This window comes from Eulemur rufifrons, chromosome 18 (assembly GCF_041146395.1).
Source record: "Eulemur rufifrons isolate Redbay chromosome 18, OSU_ERuf_1, whole genome shotgun sequence".
In the NCBI taxonomy this organism is placed as follows: Eukaryota; Metazoa; Chordata; class Mammalia; order Primates; family Lemuridae; genus Eulemur; species Eulemur rufifrons.
This window is the reverse complement of record NC_091000.1, coordinates 44027724-44053959: the sequence shown is the minus strand read 5'-3', so window position 1 is coordinate 44053959 and position 26236 is coordinate 44027724. Positions and strand designations below refer to the sequence as shown.

General features: G+C 32.1%; 1 protein-coding gene across 3 annotated transcripts in view; it reads left to right on the top strand.

Moving 5' to 3' along the window:
- Positions 1 to 26236, top strand: part of FSTL5 (follistatin like 5) — a 642677-nt gene that overhangs the window by 405789 nt on the left and 210652 nt on the right. For all 3 annotated transcript variants that reach the window (XM_069493244.1, XM_069493243.1, XM_069493242.1), the window contains exon 7: positions 12359 to 12525. In XM_069493244.1, the coding sequence (XP_069349345.1) occupies positions 12359 to 12525 (167 nt within the window). The remainder of the gene's footprint in view (positions 1 to 12358; positions 12526 to 26236) is intronic.

Here is a 26236-nt window from a genome sequence, read left to right as displayed (position 1 = left end):
AAACAAAAGACAAGAAAGTTATTAAGCCCTGGGGTTAGCATGTGAAAAAAGTACTGGAGTACAGTGGGAGTGTAGTGAGGTTGGTCCATGTGCTTAGGCCATTGTGTTTGTTAATTGGCATTTATTGAAGTTAGGCTCAGAGGCTCTCACTGAAACTGAGACAGGGGCACTGTCTTCTTTGATGATTACATCTGAAAGGGATAAGTCTCAGCTTGAGAAAAAATATTCTTGGGTTGTAAAATTGGCAAGAGGCTGGGTGATGATTTATATACAAGGGGGCACAGAATGTAGTTATAATTGCAAGTTTTCTAAAGCAAACAGGAGGTCAGAGGAACAAACTTACCCAAAGTGTTGTCTAACAGAAAGAAACACTAAGACGGTCTGGGACAGATCTAGATCTCTCTGGTTTCTTAGAAAGTGGTGGCAGAGAATTGACAAGGATTACTTGGAAGGTTTCCTTCTCAAAAGCATTTCTGTTAAGCATTTTGGTGGTTAAAGACACATTTGAATCAAAATGTTCCCTATTAAAATGTAAATACTCTTGGAGAATCAAACTTGTTCACAGATTAGTACTGTGAACGATTTACATGGGATAATCAGATTGCTTTCCTTCTGGCTGAGAACCTGTCCCGGGAACTTGTATTTTGATTGGGTGTTAAGAAGAAAGAAGAAATGATAATTCTTCTGAATGATAGACTTGGAAAGGATAGACCTGGTAGGATCCTACTACCAGGGACTAAAATTGCATTAGATAGGATAAATTTGACTTACTTTTTCATGTTGCTTTTGACTCTGAGAGTAGCAACTGCTATAGTTATGGTAGGAACTCATCCTGTGCCATTATTTACAGAAGGGTCAAAGAAGCTAAAAAAAAAAAAAAAAAAAAAAAAAAAAGGAGTAGTTTATGGACTCACCCATATATAAATGAGAGTAGTTTTCATGCAGACTCTATGTAATTATCTTAGGTTTAATGTTCTGAATCAAGAGAATGAGCCAAATCCAATAGATTACATGTAAACAACTTAAGCATGTCAAAGGAATGCAAAAGTGGCAAAGTAGTATTTTAATAAATAGGCAACTTTCTGTAAAGAGCCAGGAACTGAATATCTTAGGCTTTGCATGCCCTAAGTTCTCAGTGGCAGCTACTTAACTCTGCCTACATAGCTGAAAGCAGCCATAGACAACACAGACAATACAATAATGAATGGGTACGACTGTGTTCCAATACAACTTACTCACAAAAACAGGTAGTAGACCAGATTTGGTCCATGGGCATAGTTTGCCAAGCCTAGGACCATGGGAACATTTCCTGATGTGAAGAAACCTGTAATGTATTCAATTTTTCTGTAGCCTACCTGAGTTAATGCTCTAGTTGTACGCATATGGTGCATAGTGTAAAAAAAAAAAAAAAAAGAGAGAGAGAGAGCGGCTAAGAATTTGTCAATAAACTTGAAAGTGACAAGAAAAAGAAAGGCTCTCTGGCACAAATGTCTTTAGAGTTGCAAAGGGCAATTCATTAGCTGATTAGAGCTTGACTGCCTTGAGAATAGCCAACTCCCTTTTTTGTAATTTTCTGTTCATCCATCTTGTGAAGCTTTGACCTGTGCATTAGAAGGGAGATTCCCAGGCTCACAGCTGACACTTACTACTAAACCTGATGCTTTCCCCATTGTAAATGAATAAATTGGTATTCCAGTATAAACAAAGATATCCTGTGATTTTGATTAGCTCACTCAATCCCCAATAGCCTAATTAATTCCAGATGAATTGTTAAATTTGTTTCTGGATTTGCATAGCTGAGGCCCCGTCTTTGGACCCTGTGAAGAGCTGCCAAAATGAACAGCCAGTGTCCAATTCCCCACTGTTCACATCTATTTGCTGCAATATCCTAGAGAGACTAAACTGTAAAACTTCATAGTGAAGGCAAATGCGCTGGATCTCAGTGTCAGTTTTATCAGTAGTAGTAGCAGTGTTCTATCAGGGAAATAGCAATCTCTTTTAGCTGAATTGTTTTAATTAGGCAAACAATATTAAAGTCTTTTTCAGTCTGAAAGGCTCAAATTCTATTATACCACATGGAGGGATTAGTTCATTAATTTAACTCTCTCTGACTGACTGTAATCTAAAAAAATTGTGAAAAATTTTCAATTTATTAAACACAGAGCAAATAATGTGTCATTTGATTGACTCCAACATTAACATCCTGCGGTTTCCTTGAGATAAGTTGAAGGAATGAACATAGGTTAACATTCTGTCCTTATATCTGTAATAGCTTTTTAACCTGGCACTGAATACATCGTTAACATACAGGAAATGAGCATTGATTGACTGGTTGCTTTACTCTGACTGACAAATGAGGAGTCACAGCAAACTCTTCTTGTTAGACTCTCTTCTTCATATGTATATGCACATTCTCTTTCCAATATAAATAAAAATATATTAAAGATAGTAAATTAATTCAGTATGGCATGTGTCCAATATATCACAAATTTATAAGATAATATTTTTTAAATCAAACATATTTATACCAACAAATCATATAGGAAGAAGATACTTGATTAATTCAACATTTCATTGATATTTCTCATGATTTTTTGTAAGTGGAAGAGTGATTATCATTATGTTTGATGGCTTTTGCAAGTGTACATATATTTAAGAATAACCTAAAGACATTTAGTTTTTATATACAATTATAAACAAATAGAGCATTAAACGGCCTTATGATCTAGCCTATGGTCTACAAATGGCCTGGATTTTCCTCTTTTGATTAATTTTTTATTTATGAAAATAAAACCAATATGATTTTCCATGCATAAATTTATAAACATAAATTTGATAAGTTATCAAAGTAATAATAATGGTATATTCCTAACATGGTGAAATAGTGCCTATCTTAATCTACAGACACTTCAGTAACTCTTCATTAGTAAAGACAGCCTCACCATACGTATAATGTACCAAAGGCAGGCCCAGTAGGACTTTAATAAGCATTTAAAAATATTATATCTAATCTTTACATCAATCTTAAGAGTTAGGAATCATCTTTACTTTAAAGATGGGAAAATTGACACTAAAGGACTTTAAATAACTTGTTAAAAGTTCCCCAAATAGTGTACCTTAGAAATCAAACTGAGGCAGGTAGCAAAGTCAAATTTCAAATCCAAGTTTGGACAACTTAGTTCGTGTTGTTATCCTTCATGCTATTCAGTTTTCATAATCTGCAGGATGTGTCATTTTTTAAAAGACTTTATTTTTTAGAGTAGTTTTAGGTTTACCTATAAATTTAGAGGAAGGCACAGAGATTTCCCATATACTATTAGACTCCACACTTGCATAGAGTCCCCATTATCAACAACCCCTACCAAAGTGGTATGTTTGTTACAACTACATCAGCCAAAGTCTGTAGCTTACGTTTGAGTTCACTCTTGCTGCTGTACATTTTGTGGGTTTGGACAAATGTAAAATGTGTCCACCATCATAGTAGCATACTGAGTGGTTTCACTAACCTAAACGTCTTCTGTGAGCCACCTACCATGCCTCCTTCACCCATGATCCCTAGCAATAACTAAGCCTTTTACTGTCTCCATAGTTTTGCCTTTTCCAGATGTCATGTAGTTGGAATTGTACAACATACAGCCTTTCAGATGGGCTTCTTTCATTTAGTAATATGCATTTAAGGTTCACATCATATGCTTTTATGGATTAATAATTTATTTTTAACATTAATTTCTACCATTGTCAGGTCAGATGTGCCACAGTTTATTTATTCATTTACCTACTGAAAAATATATTTGGTTGCTTCAGAGTTTCAGCCGTTATGAATAAACCTGATATAAATATCCATGTGCAGGTTTTTGTGTGAACATAGGTTTTGAATTCATCTGGGTAAAAACCAAGAGACACAATTGCTGGATCGTAAGGTAAGAGTACATTTAGCTGTGAAAGAAACCTCCAAACTTCCCATTGGAATGACTACCATTTTGCATTCCCACTGGCTATTAGAGAGCTCCTGTTGCTCCTTGTCCTCCAGATAATGATTTTTCTAAGAGGTATGTAGTGGTATCTCTTTGTTGTTTTAATTTGCATTTTCCTGATGACATATGTTGTGGAGCACCTTTTCATATGCTTATATGCCATCTGTGTATCTTTTTCAGTGAAGTGTTTATTAATATCTTTGGTACATTTGTAAGTTAAATTGTTTGCTTTCTTATTGTTTACTTTTAAGAGTTCTTTGTTTATTTTGGATAACAGTCCTTTATCAGATATATCTTTTGAAAATATTTTCTCCCAGTCTCTGATTAGTCTTTTCATCCTCTTGACAGTGTCTTTTGCAGAAAATATATATTTTTAAATTTAATGAAATCCAGCTTACCAATTATTTCTCTCTTGTATCATGTCTTTGGTGACCTATCTAAAATGTTATCACCAAATAGGTCATCTAATTTTTTATCATCTAGTTTTGTAAAGTTTTTTGTTTTCCATTTAGGTGTTTGATCCATTTTGAGTCAATTTCTTTGAATGCTGTAGGATTTGGGTGTGTATTCATTTATTTATGTGGATGTCCAGTTGTTCCAGAACAATTTGTTGAATGATTATCTTTTTTACATTGCATTGTCTTTGCTCTGTCAAAGATCAGTTCACTATATGATGTGGGTATATTTCTGGGCTCTCTATTCTGTCCCACTGATCTATTCATCTATTCTTTCCTATACCACACTGTCTTGATTATTTACCTTACAGTGAGTCTTGAATTCAGGTAGCTTCAGTCCTCCAACTTTGTTCTTTTCCATCAATATTTTTTGGTTAATCTTGATCTTTTGCCTCCCTGTATAAACCTCAAAATCAGTTTGTTGATATTTATGAAATAACTTGCTGGGATTTTCAGTGCAATTTTATTGAATCCATAGATAAAGCTGAGAAAATTGGAATTTTGATAATATTGAGGAGTTGTCCCATTTACAAACATGGACTATCTCTCCACTCATTTAGTTCTTCTTTAATTCGTCAGAGTTTTATAATTTTCCACACATAGATCTCTTACATGATTTGTTGCATTTATACTTAAAAATTTCATTTTCAGGAATGCTAATATAAATGATATTGTTTTTAATTTCAAATTCCTCGTGTTCATTTCTGTTATATAGGAAAGTGGTTAATTTTATATATTAACATTATATCCTGGAACCCTGCTATAATTGTTTACAAGTTCCAGAAGTTTTATTGTTTATTCTTTTGTATTTCTACATAGAAAAATCATGTCATCTGTGAACAATGATAGTTTTATTTTTTCTTCTTAATTTGTATACCTTTTATTCTCTTTTCTTGTCTTATTGCATTAGCTAGGACTCTGGTGTTATGTTGAAAATCAGTGATGACAGGGACATCTTACATTGTTCCTGATCTTAGTGAGAAAGCTTCAAGTTTCTCACCATTAACTATGATGTTAGTTGTAGGCTTTTTGTAGATATTCTTTATTGAACTGGAAGATATTTCTTTATCAAGGAAGTTCCTCTTTATTGCTAGTTTACTGAGAGTTGTTATCATTAATGAATGTTAGAATTTGTCAAATGCTTTTTCTGCATGTATTAACAACATCATGTGATGTTTCTTCTTTAGCTTAATGATGTGATGAATTACATTAATTGATTTTTGAAACCTGAATAGGTCTTGTATACCAATAAATTCTACTTTGTCATGGTGTATAATTCTTTTCATATGTTATTAGGTTGGATTTGCTAATACTTTGTTGATGATTTTACCATCTATGTTTGTGAGAGATACTGGTCTACAGTTTTCTTTTCTTGTAATCACCGTCTGGTTTTTGCATTAGGGTATTGCTGGCCTCTGCTTCTATCTTCTGAAAGAGATTGCAGAGGATTGATATAAACTCTTCCTTAAATTTTTGGTAGAATTCACCAGCGAACTCATCTGGGCCTGGTGCTTTCTGTTTGTGAAGGTGATTTATAAGTAATTAAATTTATTTAATAAATATGGACCTAAGGCCAGGCACGGTGGCTCATGCCTGTAATCCTAGCACTCTGGGAGGCCTAGGCAGGTGGATCGCTCAAGGTCAGGAGTTTGAGACCAGCCTGAGCCAGAGCGAGACCCCCGTCTCTACTAAAAAATAGAAAGAAATTATCTGGCCAACTAAAAATATATATAGAAAAAATTAGCTGGGCATGATGGCTCATGCCTGTAGTCCCAGCTACTCGGGAGGCTGAGGCAGTAGGATTGCTTAAGCCCAGGAGTTTGAGGTTGCTGTGAGCAAGGCTGACGCCACGGTACTCACTCTAGCCCGGGGAACAAAGAGAGACTCTGTCTCAAAAAAATAAAAATAAAAATAAAAAATAAATAAATCTGGACCTAATCACATTGTCTATTTCTACTTATATGAGTTTTGGAAGATTGTGTCTTTCAAGGAATTGGTCCATTTCATTGAGGTTATTAAATTTGCAGGCATAAATTTGTTCATGTACCTTTATTATCCTTTTAATATCTATGAGATCTGTAGTGATCCTGTCACTTCTGATATTAATAACTTGTGTCCTCTTTCTTTTTTACTTAGCCTGATTTGATGCTTATTGATTTGAAATAACCAATTTTTGTTTTCATTGAATTTCTCTATTGATTTCTTATTTTAAATTTCCATTTATTTCTGTTCTAATTTTTATTATTTCTTTTCCTTGGCTTAATTTGTATTTAATTTGCTCTTTTTTTTATTTTCCTAAAGTGAAAGCTTAGATTATTGATTTTATATCTTTCATCATTTCTAATATATGCATCCAATGTATGTATCTTTTTAAGATGATTGTTTTCTTTCTTCTCACCCATTGTGATCAAGGATATGAAGTCCTTCTGTCTTTGCATTTGCCATCTTTAGTGTGTTACAGAACGTTATCACTGTGCTTACAAGATGGCTAATGAGGCTTGAATTATCTCTTCCTCACATGATAGCATCACAGACATAAAAAAAAAACAAAATCAATATCAGTACCTAGCTTATAAGCTAGTTATAAAAAATAAATGAATGAAACACTTTGAACAATGCCTGATAAATAATATGTGCTCAGAAATGCTCACAATTCTTTCCTTTTACCTATGTGTTTCAAGGAGTAACTCATTTGTAAAGAAATTTTAAGCTTAATATAATATACCTTGCAATGTCAGTATCTTATTATTCCACTGTATATAATTATAATGTTAAAATAATTCAGTTGTCTACATCTGCAAACTTTTCTAAATAATAAAGTTAAAAGTAATTTTACTACTTTGAGTGACCACCTAATTCTCCCTGTTAGATACAATTTTTGTTACAACAGGTTTCAAATGGAAACATTCTGCATAAAAGAGAATTATTTTCCAAGTTATTGTTGTCATATATATCATTGAATAAATGGACTGATATTTTACTTATTTAGCTTAAAATTAAACTGTATATAATTCATTTGAAAGAAAGAGATTAAATGAAATTGAATAAAGAGGTTGAATGAAATTGTACTATATTTATAAGACCACTAAAGGAATATCAAAATCATGAATAAAAAAGAAAATGAGACTTGTTATTGTTAATATGTAAAACTGCTTATAGTAATATCAAAATACAATTCCGTCTATAGGATTGTATTGTCATTATTGCTGAATAAGGAGAATATAAGAAGAATGAAAAGCAAAATTCCAATTTTGCACAAGAATCTTTTATTCATTGTTTTATAGATAGCTTGTATTGAAAAATCTTTTATTCATGTATTTTTATAACTTTTCAGTCCTAATGGCATTGGAAGCAACTACCTTTTAGCTACTAACTACTTCTATTTATATTTGTGATTATAAGTCCTCCTTATTACTTTCAAAACTTTTGGCAGAAATAATTCTTTTCTCAATTGCATTTTCAGAATCTTTCTCTCTGCTAGCTCCTTCTTTTCAGAATAAACTCAGGATTTTCTTACCCTATTTCTTTTTTTTTTTTTTTTTTTTTTTTTACTTTCTTTTTTTTTTTATTTAGCATATTTATTTTATTTTATTTTTTTTTGACTTTTTTTTAATTTATTTTTTTTTTATTTAATTTTACAGAATCAAAGAGTCTAACAGTATATCTTGTTAGATACAGTATGTCCTCATAATGTATACATTATTTCTTGTACAATGATATGAAATAATATGGGAAATATTCATGATAAATTATTAAGTGAACAGTGCAAGTTAAAAACAATAGTTTCATATTTCTTAACAGACTCATCTCTCCCCATTTAGACCTCTCCTTTTTCCTCTCTGTCTGGTGTATTAAAGGTATCTTGAAAATTTATGCATTGCTACTTCTGTTATCCCTTTATAACCACTAAACACGCTGCCTTTTTCTCTGTCCTAACTCTAGGCCTCTGCAACGAATATGGCTAACTTGGTTCTTGGCAACCTTGGCTGGCCAGGAAAGTTTGCCTAGACTAGTTTTAATTTACTAATGGGAAAAGTTTACACATGAATTTACACTCTTATTTAAGATATATAAGAACTTATGATCAGCTCTGTTCTTCCCATTATTTTAAAAGAAATTTTCAAAGTTACTAAAATCGTCCTCTGTGGCTCACAAATATTTATAATATTTCATTATCTTTCTGTATGTGTTTACAATGACATAATATTTTTACTCAAGTTAATATTACCATTTCTAGCACCTAGTTGCTATTGGAATAAACACTTCATAAATACCCACCAGGCATTGTTTCAGTTATACTAAATTATACTTGTCTCTTTGGCTTCAAATTCTTCTAGAAAAAAACTTCCAATGTTTCATTTTTTTGAAAGCAAGCTCTTAATATTTCTCTAAGCCAAATTTTCAAAATGAGAAAGCACAGAAAAGGATTCACGATGAGAAATGATTTTACTTGACTCTTAGGTTTCCTAAGTAATCAAAAGCAAACATTGGACTAGAAATGGCATTGTCTTCCTAGCATGCAATCAGAGAAAATACCATTAAAACTCGGACTTCATTCCTTGAATACTTGAGAGGGCCTCCAATGGGAGGCAAAATTTGTAGAAGACAGAAGTACTGAAGTGTTTCAATACAGTTAGTCCCATTTTTTATACTCAGCCTATATGTTTTCATTAATACCTTTTGTCAGGGCACCAGATGACTCTTCTGCATGTATCATGCATTATATGTGATTTTACTTTAAAAAGATATTCAGTAAATATCATTAAAATGCACTATCATTAGAGTAGAAGGGTTGTAGAAGCGCATTAAATTGATCAGTGCATTTGCTGCAAAGCAGGTATCAGTACCTAGCAAGCATAAGACGTTTATGGATAAAATGCTACAAAATGAAATACGCCATCACTAATGTATATCCCAGAAAACATAAATTAACCATAGTTGATAAAGGATTAAGTTTTCAATATTTTATTTGCAACTCATTTCTAAACTAACAACTATAATCATTAAAATGTAAACACACTCTGAGACAAACAACCTGTAATGATATACCTTAAATCAGTTTTAAATTAAATTACAGCTTGATTCATAGTTATTGTTTCAGGTTGTTAACACATTTCCAGACATAATGATCATGTATCAACACAACTTGTAAATATGACATTTTTAATAAGCATCTCACTCATCATTAATGCATTCTTGATGAAATTTAATAATAAAATGTTAACATTTGTAATTTTATGAGATTAAATTTTTGCCTGTTAATAACAATCACAAAGATAAGTAAAGATGGGCATGGCAGTTGTGTAGTGCAAAGAAATCTTGGTGCTAAATTTATTTAAGGGAAGGGCTACTTGATTTTGAGAGGTAACCAGTGAACATAATTGGTTTGGTGTATGTAGCTCTATCTGATATAGCAGGGAAGAGGTGAAACATTAAGCATTGAAATATGCAGAAAACATTCTATAGAGTTTTCAAAATACATATAATTATTTAGTAATTCATATTACCAAGATAGATTTAAAATAATTTAAAGTGTAGCCCTAAAATTTTTTTAAAAACTGTTTTCTGTGCATGTTAATATTCTAATTGAATAGTAATTATTTTAATTACACATCTTCTCAAAAAACTTTAGAAAGATGTCCCACATAATGTTATGCCAAATCTCAACATTATACAAAGATGATTGTATTACATAATTAGTATTGTAATATATAACTATGAAAAGCACAGCTAATTCAGATGGCCCAGTACCTAATACCAGATGCAGAAGTTTAGTGAAGAGATTCCAGGGTGACTTAGTAGCAATTGTATTTCTAAATGTCAGAATAGCCAATATGAACATGCTGTTTTTAAAACCAGATGTCCCATTATTTCTTACATTATTTAATGAGGAACCAGAAGCTGGAATTCAGCAATGCAAATTGAAAATTATTAATAATTATTACATGATACTCTACGTGATGTTATTACCTTTGTAATGTTCTCTCTTTCAATAAGTTTATAATACTCAACAAAGACATAATGGAACACTGTGTCTGCATATTTCAACTTTTCCTATTCCAATTGGTCAAATATATTTTCTTTTAGTTTTATATATTTGTGTGTAGATATATATGTGTGTGTGTGTATGTGTCTGTGTGTGTATATATGCATATGTATATATCTATATATACACATGAAAAAATATATATTAAAGAAAAGCAGACTGAAAATATTCTCTATGTTTTTATTACTCAGGAAGCATTAAAATAAAATAGGAATATGTCATCCAGGGAAGATTAAACTCTCCATACAAAGGACTGAATAAGATGTTCATTAACCATTTCTGTCTGGCTACCTATCTTTATTTCTGGTGATGTACCTACCAAAAGAATGTTTGGGCCGAGCCTCTCTCTAGTAGAGTTTTTCAATTTCAAGAGCATCCCTATATCCTTCTTTGACAAAACAAAGCAATATTTACCCAAATAACTGTGGCTCTTAGACTTAGAAATTATATACTGTATAATAGTATATGGGTGTCAGTATATTTCTGTTTATTTTCTTCAAATAATGAGGTGTCAGCCAGTACTGATAACACTGCACATCACTGAACATTAAAACCTAATGTGTTGGGGGAGTGTGGATTATATGTTCAGTCCATACCTTCTACTGCAAAAGCATGGACCATTTTTGGCACTGCAATTTGTGCCAACTAACTCTTCATTGAGTAGTTATATTCTATAAAATTCACTTGATTAGCATCTTCTTCCTCCTCAAGGAGAAGATACAATTAAGAAAGAGAAACAAAGAAGGTAGAATCCTGACAGATAGGGGATTCTACCTCTGAAGTAGATTACCAAAATTACACATCACCATGTTTATTACAAATTAAAGATACTACTTTCTCCTGTCAACCCCTCTTAAAAAATAATACCAACCACAACAAAGGAACAAAGGACAATTATTTCACTCCTTCACGTTGACATTTAAATGAAAATAGTCATTTTTGGTATTTCTAACCTGGCTAAGACTGAGCAAAGTCAAAACAAGACTCAATCATAGTGTAGAAAAGTTTGTGTCTGTGAATGTCAGCTGGAAACAAAAGGACAGTTTTTATTAACATATGGATGCAGAATTAGTAGACATTATCCCAGTCATCTTTTATAATAATTGACAATGACATAGTTCTTAATTCTCATAGCTGGTAAAGGTTGAGTGAAAACAGGTAAGGAAAGCCACACCCAGATTTCAAATAGTATTTTTATTTTCAGCAATAAACAGAAATGAGTACATTGGCAGAAATGTGTACACTCGTTAGTTAAAATATGATATTTAACTTTCAAATTTAAGGATCAGGAAGTGATTGTTCTGTACCAATATTACCTGATAAAGACAGTTGATAGAATTTCACTTAATTGCTGTTTGGTTGGTGAAGTTCAGATTTTGTTCTCCTTCAACTTCTCAAATAAATCTATTCCTTTAGAGTCAATTTAAGTTTCCAACATAATGATGCATTTTACCCATTCAGCTATGCTAGCGTTCTCTGAAGCCAGCCAGAAGTGATCTCACCTCACCTACAGTATAAATCTATCAGCGAATAAACAACATCATTTTTATTTCAATGCCGATGACACACTACATGTCGATTTGGCAGTTAAATAATTTATCTCCCTTTTGGGTGCAGTCTGCCAGACTTAGTATAACTCCACTTCTGATACTCATTTCATGTTTAATAGTTCTTTGCCTCATGAGGATGCTTGTCAATCAATTAAATTGAAATGTCATTCTGACCTTTTATTGGAAACAATTTACTCTTTCTTCATTTCATCACAAGCTTTTTTCCCTTTCATTCAAATTAAAAGCCTTAATTACTGGTATTCAGAAACTTTATACTAATTAACCTTACAAAACTACATGCTCATCAGCATCGGTGACACTTTCTCATTACAGAGGTGATCCAGTTGAGTCTGCCTGACGATCAGAAACTCAGCATCACTGCAGCCACTGTGGGACAAAGTGCTGTTCTGAGCTGTGCCATTCAGGGAGCCCTGAGACCTCCCATCATCTGGAAGAGGAACAATATTGTTCTAAATAATTTAGACTTAGAAGACATCAATGTGAGTACACAGAGTTGCTTTATAAAGTGTGTATTTCATGTGATGCACTCTAGACTTTGTGAAGTCTGGGGAGCTTAATGAATATTGAATTTATGGTAAAGGATGATTATGAAACATTGTTATATCCATTCTACTGACTGGGAGGTATGCTGTAGATCATTTGGAATTATCCAAATCATTTGTATTGGTATGGTAAGCATGTTATGTGGTAATGTGTTGGTAAGAAAATAAACTTGTGCAAAATCTTTACAGGGAATGCCTATTAAGTTTTAAAATACAAGTATAAATCCACATCTAAGAATTATTCCTGTAAGTATACCGATAAGTGAATTCAATATGTATGTACAAAATTGTTCACCTTCACACTTTTGCAAAAGTAAAAAGTTAGAATACTGTCAATACGTAACATGTGATTGTGTATGAGTGTGTGTGTGTGTGTAATGAAATTCTATATAGTTATTACAAACTGGTGATTTTTATGGGCTGATATGAAAATATAATATTTATATGTGTTTGTATTAAAATCTTACACAATGCTTCTATCCATCTAAAAATATATATTGTTTACTTATAAAAAAATTGTAAAACCATGTCTGTGAAATTATTCAGTGTTTGTGATAGGGATAGGGTCCCAGGATAAGTTCCAGAATGGAATGTAGACTTGCCTCCAACAGATATCCTCTTGGACTTTTTGCATTTCTAACATGTGCATGTATTAATTTTGCATAAGAAAATGCTTTTTACAGTAATACATGATGTAGATACTTATTGTGTTCTGATATCTATGGAATACATTCTACAAATTTGTGTGACTGGCATTGCATGGCTTTCACTTAAATACTTTCTTGGTTCAAGAATATAATACTCTGATTGGCCAATCTGGGGTCGAGTGTTCACTGGGCCAAGAGGGAAGCACTCACATGGATTGATCTGTATTACGATTGAGCAAGAGCTGGGTAGTTTCTCAATAAATGGGGAGGGCAGGAAAAAAATCCTTTGTAGTCTGCAACTCTTGGTTCATTATTTCTAGAAATCATGTTGATATGCTAAAGGTCTGACTGTCAGAATTTCTATAATTACTAACAACCTCTGTATAATGTTGCTAAGGTTGAGAAACAGTCTATAGCTTGTGAAAAGTTAAAAAAGAGGGCAAAGGCAGTTTTTACTTTAAATTCTTCATAATGTATTAGAAACAAGAGACATTAATCCTAATGAAAACATATTTTATTTTTCTAGAATGAAGGAACATGTTTCTCTACTCAGGTTTATTCCTAGGGATTCAGAATTTAAACTCAATTGAATAGGCTACACTTCAAAAGGGGAAAGAAACAGAAATAAACTCCAAGGATTTCATCTGTTCCTTCCATGATATATGTTTAAAATGAGCATCAAAAAGTGAACATTATCCTAGAAGATGAAAAGAAGTAAAAATCTTGTACTTACAAAGTTATCTGTGGAAATGAGGTGGGGCAATCCTTTGCCTTGGTGATTTTGGGGTTTCACATTCTTCTTGCAAAGTTTTTATCCATAATAGGAGCCCAAATCCTACTTGTTACATTTTCCTAATGTTTTTGTTTAAGGTCCTAGAATATGCTAAAAACAGGAAGCTTCTTCAATTTTTATTATGTTTAATTTTGACAGAATTTTTCTAAACTTGCTTACATATGGAATTTTCCTCAAAGTATATATGGAAAATGGTGTTTAATTCTCTAAAATATCAAGAACATTGAGCATTCAATGTATAATCTTAGGAGCATTCAAGAGTCTTTGAGAATCTTGACAAAATCATCATGGATTTGTTTTATGGGCTATTATGTCTGTGCTTTGTATTTTATTTTGAATCACCATTCTTATTCTTAAGCTTTCCAGTATTATTTTCAATAAACCCATACATTCCAGGGTGCTATCATCTGAAAACCTCAAAATAAGCTCATTTAAATTGTTTCAAGAATATGCTGTGAATGATCTTCTATGGACAACTCGCAAAAGTGGATACATTCTGGTGCACAGATCTTGTCAGTTACTTTGCTTACTTCCTAAATCTTACCTCTGTTCCAGAAACTCAAAGTTTCTAGAAAAATAAATATTGGATAAGTTAGGTCTCTAAAATATGCATAACCATTAGATAAGTTCTGGCATAAATAATTTGATTTTTATTGGATAAATTTATTTTGGATAGACTTCATAGAGCATATAAATAAAAACATTTCCAATATTTAGAAAGGTTCAGTTTCATTTTGAGCCATATTTAGTTAAGCTGAATAAATATTCATAATCTATAGTGTACACAAACTATTAGCCTTTCAAAATTTAAGCAGCAGAGAACATTCAAAGATATCTTTGAAAGAGGGATATTTATTTAATTTTCTGATATACTCGTGATGTGTTTAGGTACTATGACACCAATAGCCAAATTATCAAAATACATTTTACATACATTTACTAATATAACTATAATGTGAAAAAAGTTACAAAATATCACTTACTGTGTTTCATTTTATACTCATTTCTACTCAAAGCCTGCTATTATAAGTACTACACTATATCAATAAACTATATATATATAGTGTGTGTGTGTGTGTGTGTGCAAGTGTGTATAGTCAGCACTGTTGCTAGTAGATATTTGATGTGTTTTCTGGTTACCCAACACCTTTTAAACACTCTTTCAATGTTGTCAATGTTTTGGCAATTCTTACTCTGATTTTTGCTTCCTTAAGTTGGAAACCAAAATGCTAACTTGATTAGCCTTCCTTGTAGTTAAGGAGCAGATATGTGAATAAGGCTCTAACAAATAAACCAATGAACAAAACTCCATTTCATAAACAAGAACAAGAAAATGCAGGTGTTTTACAGAATTTATTTTCCTGGTCCATTCTTCCTGGTGAGTGCTGGGACAGAGAATCCCACTTTCAAGGACAATAGTGATAAGAGCTCTGGGGGTTGTTGAGTGCTGAGCTGCAACAGGGTCTTCAATGAACCAGTCTGACTATGTGGCTTGGTCATCTTTCCTGGCTTTTTAGACCCGAAGACAGACACTCTGCTCTTTTGAATATTCTGTGAGCTTCCTGATATTCTTTACTAGATTCATTTCCTGCTTAAAACTAGTAAGAATGGGCTTTGATATTTGCCACTAAGAATGTTGTCTCTTTAATTTTGAGGCTTAATTATCTTAAGAAACATATAGAATTATATTTGCATAAAATGAATTTTTCATTGTCAGCTATGGATTTCTTTTCTTTCTTTCTTTTTTTTTTGATAGAGTCTCACTCTGTTGCCCGGGCTAGAGTGCTGTGGCATCAGCCTAGCTCACAGCAACCTTAAACTCCTGGGCTCAAGCAATCCTCCTGCCTCAGCCTCCCAAGTAGCTGGGACTACAGGCATGCGCCACCATGCCCGGCTAATTTTTTCTATATATTTTTAGTTGTCTGGCTAATTTCCTTCTATTTTTTAGTAGAGATGGGGGGGTCTCGCTCTTGCTCAGGCTGGTCTCGAACTCCTGACCTCGAGAGATCCTCCTGCCTCAGCTTCCCAGAGTGCTAGGATTACAGGCGTGAGCCACCATGCCAGGCCTCAGCTGTGGATTTCTAATGTGTTGAAGGATCAAGATGATCTTCCTGTAGTAAAATACATTCTCACTTTGTTTGCAAGTAAAAATGATGTTCAGAAAATTCAGAAATCAGTCAGTTTTTATATTCTATTAGTATATTATCTATTTTCACAAAATGGTTTCAATTCCCATTAAGTTATGTAAATTAAACTTTTAAGTGTCTTTAATGTCAAAAGGAAGCAATAACAATTAGCAAAATTCTTTTTTTTATTTTCAGTATATATACTAGATAGGATTCAATGTATATTACCTAGAATATATACATACATTCTCATTGCAAAAAATTAAAATACTATAGATGCATTTAAAAAGCATAACTATCCTTTATTTTTATATACTCTCATTTTTTTATCTGCTATATTTGATAAAAATATTTTTATTTTATTCCTAAGTGCAGAAGAAACCCTGTGACTATACTTTTCATCCCCATTTCATACATTGCATATATAATTTTATTTCTTTATTAGGGATGGGTTCATATTACTTCCCATTATCTTATTACCTCATTATCTCATTAGCTCTAAAAACAGCTCCATGAAGCAGGGACTCTTATGCCCATTTATATTGGTGGAAATTTATGATAAGAGAGATACTCAGCTGGTTATTATTTACTGAAGGTCACTGAACTAATAAGTGGTATTAAGTGCTGGGATTTTTACGTGGCCTGATTGACTCTAGGTCAAGAATTTAACCACTGTGTGAGACTGAGATGTTCTGCAGATTTCTGCTACCTTTTGGAAAATGTATCCCAAATAATTCTGGCCATTCTATATTACAAATAGATGTGTTATACTCTGCTATTATGTGTTAGACTGATTGATATTCAACTGATGTTTGAAACCTTTCATTTTACCTGTCTTCTGTTTTGCATCAAATGAATAAAAAGCACACCACCAAACCACAGAAGCCAAGATGACAGTGGTTTGCAACATGAGCTGTGGATTCAGACTGTCTGGATTCCAATTAATCTTCAGTCACTTAGGAACAATGTGACCTCAAGCAAGTTATTTAAACTCCCTTTGCCCCAGCTCCCTTATCCGTAAAATGAAGATAACAATAGAATTAACTCATTTTTGGTGAGAATTAATGAGATTAAACATTTTTAAGCTGTTAACATTATATAAGGCACATTGTAAGTTTGTGAAACAACGTCTGTATTTTCTCTTCTTTCTTTTTCTCCTTCTTCTCTCCTCTCTCTTCTCTTTTTCTTTATATATATGTTTCAAGGAGCACAGATGCCTTTAATCTGCCTAAAACAATAGGAATTTATCGTTAGGGTACATGTAATACTAAGGGAGATTGGGATTCACAGAAAACACCAGAACCAAATTTTATCCAGTTATAATAGCCACTGGAAATGGAAGATTTTTTTCAATTCAGGGCAGCTTTAGGAATCATGCTATCTTACCTCTTAATTAGCAATCTTTTATTAATCCTTTCTGTAAAAATGTGCCATTATATTCACTCAGCTGAATGAATTTGTCTGTATGGGTCTCCTCAATCCTCTTTCTGCCCAAATTCCTGAAAAAGCTAATTGGCTTATTTTGATCTGGTTCCTGGTTTGCAAGTTGCTTTTGTCAGGGAAGCGGAATTAAGGAAGGTGAGGCAAGCATGGGGATAAAGATATAGATTCAAGAGAAATGTAGGGAAAGAATATAGAATAGGTCAGCAGGATGGGCAGTCAGGAGTAAAGGAAAAAGAGAAGTTGAAATGAGGCACTGTTTTAGATGTGTTGACTTTACCAAGAAAATTGTTGGTAGGCAGCTGGACAGCAGAAGCTTTTGTTTCGTTTTGTTTGTTTAACTTGAGAGAAATTAGGTCTGAAGATCCTAAACATTATTGTCTATATTTTATTTATAATATCTATAATTGTTCACCATTCATTAAGTTATATTATAATCTAGTCTAAATTCAACATTGAAATCAAATTACATCATACCAAAGTAGATTCCAGTCCTGGTTTTGCCACTTCTTGGCTTTGTGGCTGTAGTGGATTTAATAAAGAGATTTAAACTTCAGTTTCTTCATCTGTAATATACAAGTTGTCATAAAATCAATGACATATCCAATGCTCAATAAAACGTATGTTATTTCTTTAATCATTATCAGTAGCTTGATTCACTATGGCATTGTTGATTGTGTTTATACCAAAACTAAAACACTCATGAAAATATTATTTCTTTGAAAAAAATTTGATTTGATTTATATTATTATGACTTTCAAAAACTTAACAGGTAAGGTTGCTAGATAAAATACAGAACTCCCAGGTAAATTTAAATTTCAGATATACTATAAATATTTTTTATTTTATTACATACTTTTATAAAAATCATTCTTGTTCACCTGAAATTCAACAAAGTGAATTTTTCTTATACTCTATTTGCTAAATCTGGCATTCCACATAAAAGTCAAGTTGGTTTGAATACTGTATTTAGCCACTTTTCTACAAATGATAATGTGGCTTATATCACTGGGATTAAATGTTTGGACTGTCAAAATATCATGTAACTTTTACTGTTTTCTCATTCTTCCTCTTAATATTTTGTTATCTACACCTTTCTAAACTGTATTAGTAATTATGCTCAGTACTGAATAGAAGATACAGGAAACAAAAGTGGCTTCAATGTATAGGGGTTTATTTTTTCATAAAACATACTCTAAACAGCTGGCATTACTGCTCCATAGAGCATCTGGATCTCAGTCATCTATCATTTTCTTTTTTTTTTTCTCCCCCTCTCTATCATTTTCTATAGCATTACAAGACCATGGCTTCCATCCTTAAGGTCATCTCAGGATTCAAGAGGGCTGCTGCAGCTCCAGCCATCAATCTATAATCCATCAATATATATTGCAGATCCACAGCAGTGGAAAGCAGGTGAAAGATAAAGAGCACTTATCCCTGCTCTTCTAAAGAGTCTGCCTAGAAATTCTACCACTGTCTATAGTATAGTTTACTGCCATGCAATAACTAAAATAAATATAGCAGGGTGGTTGGTCAATATAATCATTTATCTGGGCACACTGCTCAGCACTCTGTTAAAAAGGAGGAACAGGAAAATGGATATTTGATGGCAATAAGCACTATTTAACACTTTATACAAGGCCATTTAAGAGAACATAAAATGCCCTACTTTACACTTTTTTTGTCGTTTTTCTGACTTGATTAAATATGATCATACATCTGATTTTAAATCTCTGCAACTCTGCATATCATTTTTCTTTCATGGTAAACTGAATCAGTCTTCAGTTTGGTTCTTTGTTTTGCTTTTATACGCCTTTCCTTAAATATGCTGCTTTTTGTTTTTTGTACATTCAGTCCGACAGTTTTTTATTATGATCTTTTTTTTTTTGTAGCAACTGAGTTTATTTCTGCCAGCATGGGAGAAAAATATGACAAATTTGATAAGAATATAGTCTGTCTCAAAAGGAAGTATAAACACCAGTTTTGTAAACAGTTTGAGAAAAGAAAATCTTGCAGATCTAATCTAGAATTGAAATGCTAGGTCAAGATGTAAATTTCAAGGTCCTAATTTATCTCTCTCATTGGATAGGTCTTAAGAGGTTGAATTAATCAGAACAAATTTGTGCCTCTAGTCATCTGAATGTCTGGTTACCTAGTTATCTCTGCTGGTTGCCAATATAGTTGGCATTAGAAATTTTGTCTTTTGCATATCTGACTTTAGTAGCTAATTTTTGATAGGCTTTATTCAGCCTACACTATTGATTTCTCTGTGATTATTGAGTATTTTCACAAGTTCTGACAGATCTGCAACTTTGCTGGAAGAATGTGCTCCTCTTAGTCTTTTGTCCACATAATATGCTGTCATGTACACATTCAGGAGCCAATTAAAACATGAAAAATATGTAGTAATGCATGAATTTACATACTAACTTCCAAAGAAATAATGTCCCTAATACCTTAAGGCAGGCAGCTTTTTAGTATAGCTAATGGAACATAAACTTAGGGCCCTTCATTTCATAGTCCTATACCTGGTACAGGAGGCACCCTAGCAATTTTGTAATCATAATTTTGTATTTTTTTAGAGAGGACCAAAGATAACCCAACCCAATTTGTATAAAATTCAGACCCTATAAATTCTGTATTCCTCCCTGTCTTACAGTAAACAATAAAATTACTGGTTTTGGATGCCATTTTTAGAAAATGAGAATTTAAAAATGCATGAAAGAAGTACTAAAGACATGTTTCCCCCCAATTCACTTCATTTTCTTTCTTTCTTTCTTTTTTTTTTTAATTGTGGTAAGACCACATAACACCAGATCTACCCTTTTAACACATTTTTTAAGTGCACAATACAGTCTTGTTAACTATATGCACAATGTTTTAGAGCAGAGCTCTAGAACCTATTCATCTTGCAATACTGAAACTTTACATCAATTAAAGACAACTCTTCATTTTCTCATCCTACAGTCCTTGGCAAGCATTATTCTACTCTCTGTTTTTATGACTTTGACTTGTTTAGATTTCTCATAGAAGTGGAATCATGAGGGATTTATCCTTCTGTAACTGGCTCATTTCCCTTAGCATAATGTCCTCTAAGTTCATCTACATTGTGAGGATTTCCTTCTTTTTTAAGGCTGAATGATATTCTATTATATATATATACATATATATATGTATATGTACACATATAAGTATATATATGTTTTATTTATTTATCTATTGAGAGACATTCATGTTATTTCCTCACCTTGGCTATAGTGAATAATGCTACAATGAACATGGGTGTAAAAATACCTCTTAAAGATAATGATTTCAGTTATTTTGTATATGTATCAGAAGCAGGATCATATGTTAATTACATTTTTAATTTTTTTGAAGAACTTTCATACTGTTTTTCATGTGGATGTACCATTGTACATTCCCACCAACAGTGTACAAGGGTTCCAATATCTCCATATCATTGATAGCACTTGTTATCTTCTGTGTTTTTTTTTCTTTTTTCTAATAGACATCTTAACTGTGTGAGGTGATATCTCATTGTGGTTTTGATTTGCATTTCTCTGTTGATTAGTGATATTGAATGTCATTTCATATATCCCTTGGCCATTTGTATTTCTTTTTTGGAGAAATGTCTATTCAATTCTCTTGTCATTTTTTAATTTGTTTGTTTGCTTGTTTGTCTTTGCTATAGAGATGCAAAAAAAAAAGCATTTGGCAGAATTCAATACCCATTCAGGATTTAAAAAACTCCAAACAAACTAAGTATAGAAGGAATCCACATATTAAAGGACATATGTGAACATCCCAGAGCTAACATCATATTCAATAGTGAAAAACTTAAAGTTTTTTGTCTAAGAGCAAAACAGGGCAAGGACGCCCCACTCTTGCCACTTCTCCTTAACATAGTACTGAAAGTTCTAGCCAGAGCAATTAGACAAGAAAAGGAATTAAAAGACATCCAAATAGAAAAGAAGAAGTAAAATTATCTCTGCAAAATGCATACTATATGTATAAAACCCTAAAGATTACACACACGTGCACACACACATATACTCACATACAGGCAACTCTGTTAGAAGGAATAAATGAATTTATTATAGTTGTAGAATACAAAATCAACATATATCAGTTGTAGATGTATGTAATTCTATATACTACCAGTGAATTTTTCAAAACAGAAATTAAGAAAATAATCCAATTTACAATAGCATCAAAAAGAATAAAATACTTAGGAATAATCTCATCCAAAGAGGTGAAAGACTTTTGCTCTAAAAACTACCATTTATGAAAAAAATTTAGGAAGACACAAATAAAAAGACATCCTGTGATCACTGAATGAAAGACTTAATATTGTTAAAATGCCCATATTACCCAAAGTGATGTGCAGATCCTATTTAATCCTTATCAAAACTTCATGATGTTTTTTACAGAAATAGAAAAATAAATCCTAAAATTTATATGGAACTACAAAGAATCCTGAACAGCCTGAGTAATCTTGAGAAAGAAGAAACAAAGCTGGAGAACTCTCATTTATTTCAAAGCTTACTACAAAGCTACAGTAATTAACACAGCATGGTACTGGCATAAAGATAGATATATTGACTTACGAAAGCCCAGAAATAAATTTATACATAGATGGTCAATTGATATTTATAAGGGTGCCAAAAATACACAATGGATAAGAAATAATCTCTTCAATGAATAATGTTGGAAGAAATGTATATCCACATACAAATGAATCATTTGACTTGTACCATACACAAAAATGGACTCAAAATGGATTAAGCTTAAAGAAAGACATGACACTGTAAAATTACAAAAAGAAAACATAGGGTAAAAACTTCATGATAATCTTATTGGCAGTGATGTCTTACATATGACACCAAAAGCATAGGCAACAAAAGCATATACAAGTGAGACTTCATCAAACTAAATAGTTTCTGCATAGCAGAGGAAACAATCATAAAGTGAAAAGTGAACTTACAGAATGAAAGAAAATCTTTGCAAACTGTATATCTGATAAAGGGTTAATATCCAAAATATATAAGGAACTACTGTAACTCAATATCAAAAATAAGTAAAACACACGTAATAATAACCATAACATCCTGAGTAAAAAGGGATCATTCATAAGATAATCTCTTCTCTGCGACTTAAAGTGGTTCAGACCATATATAGACAATCTTCATTTAAAGCAAAATATTCTGTTAAAATAAAATACACAGATATTAAATAATTAAAATGATCATTTAAATTCAAACCAGAATCCAATTGCAGGTATAACAACTTGCCATATTACTAGGTTTTTTTATTGTTGTTGTTTTTGTTTTTTTTTTAATCATGTAGGCTAAAGACAAACAATAATAATAATAAACACCTAGATTTTCCAGTACATAGCTGGCAAAATTAGTACTGAAAGATAGCATATTAAAACATAATGAATAAAATTTGCATTGTATGTCTGGATTTTAAAAATCATTAAATACTTCATATATAAGATTATATCTTATATAGAAAAAAAGTTTCAGTATGTATACTATACTTTAAAATTATAGGTAAAATCTTCAAGTCATATTTAGTTTCCAGAGATTGAAAGGAATGATTTTAGTAGTAGAGCATTCTAATTGTGCCATTAACACTTAATTTTAATATTTAAAGCAATGAGAAAATATAACTTTTCCCCTTAAAAAGTATGAATTTAAAAAGTGTGTGTGTGTATGAGAGAGAGAGAGAGAGAGAGAGACAGAAAGAAAGGGGCGTTTTTATCTTTTAGGCTATTCATTGGTAACAGAGCTGAAATTTTATATCACAATAAAAATAATTTAATTAGCAAGATCTTATTTCACCATTTTAGATTCCTATAATGTTGTCTTAATATGGGTCATATTAAGAGAATACCATCAAAATTAGTTATTTAAAAAATGAGCTATTGACTTTTGTCATCCCTAGACTATAAATCCATTCCTTTTTCCCTTTCAACTAAAAATGTAGACATTTAATGTTTGTAATAGAACACACTGCTCACTATATAATTTTTATCACCGATTCATTTTTAATATAGGCCTGAGGACATTGTAGCTCTAAAAATCCAAGTGGAATCAGAGAATATTTATGATTCAAAATCTTCCAAGCCAAATAAGCAGTGAGCATTGGCATGGCTGAGGAAGTTATATTATCTTTCACAAATATAAAGCATGAAACATGCATTAACTTTCCACCTAATGTATTTATGTTATGTTATCCTACATGTTATGTAGGATCAATTCTAATTATTAAATTGGAGAAACCACATGTGATCATAAATCACCTAAGAGTACATTGTTTTAAAATGAATAGTCTTCCTAAATTACTTTTTCCTGCTGATATATTATGGCCCCCTATATTACAATTCACATCTCAAAAATGACTTAAAATCAGTAATTTAAAATGTATTTTTAAATGTCATTATCCATAGTTTTTGGAACCTATTTTTGAAAATAGTAATAAATAAAAATGCAATATCCATGTGATAATGAGTGGCAGAAATATTTACATATGAGTTTGTTAAGTATATGGTAAATTTAAGTTCAGCTTCCAAAATTATTAAAAAAATCATATTATTTAAATTTTATGAGACATATTAATATTGAAACATGTCCTCACAATAACATTTTTTAAATAAGAATCTTGACTAAATAACTATTTTATATATATTCTTTTATTGAAGTATGCATGTTTAATATTTCTTCATTATCTTTCTGAGCCACGGACCCAGGCAACTACTGTGTTTAAGCTAGAAAATTCCAAAGTTGAAGTTCTTCTTGAAATTTCTCTTTTGGGTCCCAATTTTTTCATTTGAATGTGCAAAATTCAAAGAAATATCATTATCTCCAAACCTACATTTGTAGTGTTTCCTAGTCAATGGAGACACGGCCAGAAAACAGTCTGGCCAGGTTTTCCCCTCATATTTTTTCCCCCTCAAATCTAATCTGTCACAAAACCTTGTGAATTTAACTTTTTCATTTATCTTAAATTCATTCTGTCATCTCATCTCCACCGCAGTTGCTGCAGTTTAAGGCCTATCATTTCTCATCTTCAAACTTTATCCTGGCCTACTGAGACTGCTCCCTCACTTTGAATCCCTACTTCAAAGTGTTATAGCCAGACAGATCTTCATAAAATTTACATGTGGCTATTTCACTTTCCTTTTTAAACCCTTTAATGGCTTCTTGTAGCTTCCTGAGGAAAAAGGTAAAAGTTTTTAGCTTGTTCTAAAAAGTTTGTTTCTCTATTATTAATAATTATTCCTACTCTTCTCCGATATTCACTCTTTATTGTAAACTCTCTGTAGCACTAGCTGTTCTCTATGTTAAGTTGCTTGATTATACTATTCTTGAACACATTCTTTTCTCTACTGAAAATCCCTTTCTTATCCCCTTCATCTACCTAAATCCAGTGTGTCCTTTAGAAATAGACAAACACCTCTTGTTTTTGAACATGCTCTCTTTTTTTCCCTGTAAGTTCTTCATACACTAACTACAATACTTGTTGCGTCGTAATAAAACTGTTTGTGTTCTTTTCCTTCTTCTCTGGGGTACAAAATTTGAGCACCAGAACCTTCACCAGTGCATTATGATGATAGCACTGTACTGACACGTAGTAGGTATTCGATAATTTTTAAATGCACAAATAACAAGTCATGGAGTGATGGTTCTTATATTTGCAATTATGCATTGTTGAAAATTTTTGTGGATTTTTTGTATTTAAAACCTTGCTGAAGATTTTATTTTCTTACTGTAGCCACATGCAAGATTATCCATCAACCAGTATTTATTGGCAATCAATCATTTAAGCCTAGCACAGCTCAACAATTTCTAGATTCAATTTCTTTAATAACAGTTTTCATTAAGCATATTGATTTTTTACTACACTTTGATTTAATCTCTTATCATATGCAATAAGGTAGACAAGAAAAAAATGAAGGGAAACACATATGTGATCATTGTTTAATCTTCATGCATTTAACAAATATTAATTTAACTGCTACACGTTTTCAGGCACTCAGCTAAATGCTGAAGCTATAAATGTAAGAGACATCATCCCTGTCTCTAAAATCTCATTGATTGAAGGACTCAAAAAAAAAGAAGAAGAAGAAGACCACAACTGCTCTACATTTAATAATGCAATATGAAACAGTTGCAGAAGTATATACACCATGAAAGAACAGAAAAGGGAATGCAAATTAAGTGTTAAAGGCCAATACTTTTAAAAAATACACAAGTCTTGCAGTTTAGATGATAGCCAACTGAAAGAGTAGTAGGCAAGTATCCTTGGGAAAGGGAAGAGCAGGCTTGAGAGTGCATGGTACATTCAGTGAAGATCAAGTCCCTCATTATATCTAAGAGTATGCAAAGACTATGGATCAAGAAAGGGCATGGCTATGAAAAATAAAACTATTTTTATTTGATTATTGAGCTGCACATATATACTTATAACACACATCACAATGATATTCAGCTGTACATTCATACTTACAACACACATCACATAACAGTTAATGAATACTTAATGTTTTTCAAACATTGTATCCTGTCATTTAAAAAATATTAACTCATTTATTTTTCAAAATAAGACATATGTAAACCAACATGTCTATTCACAAA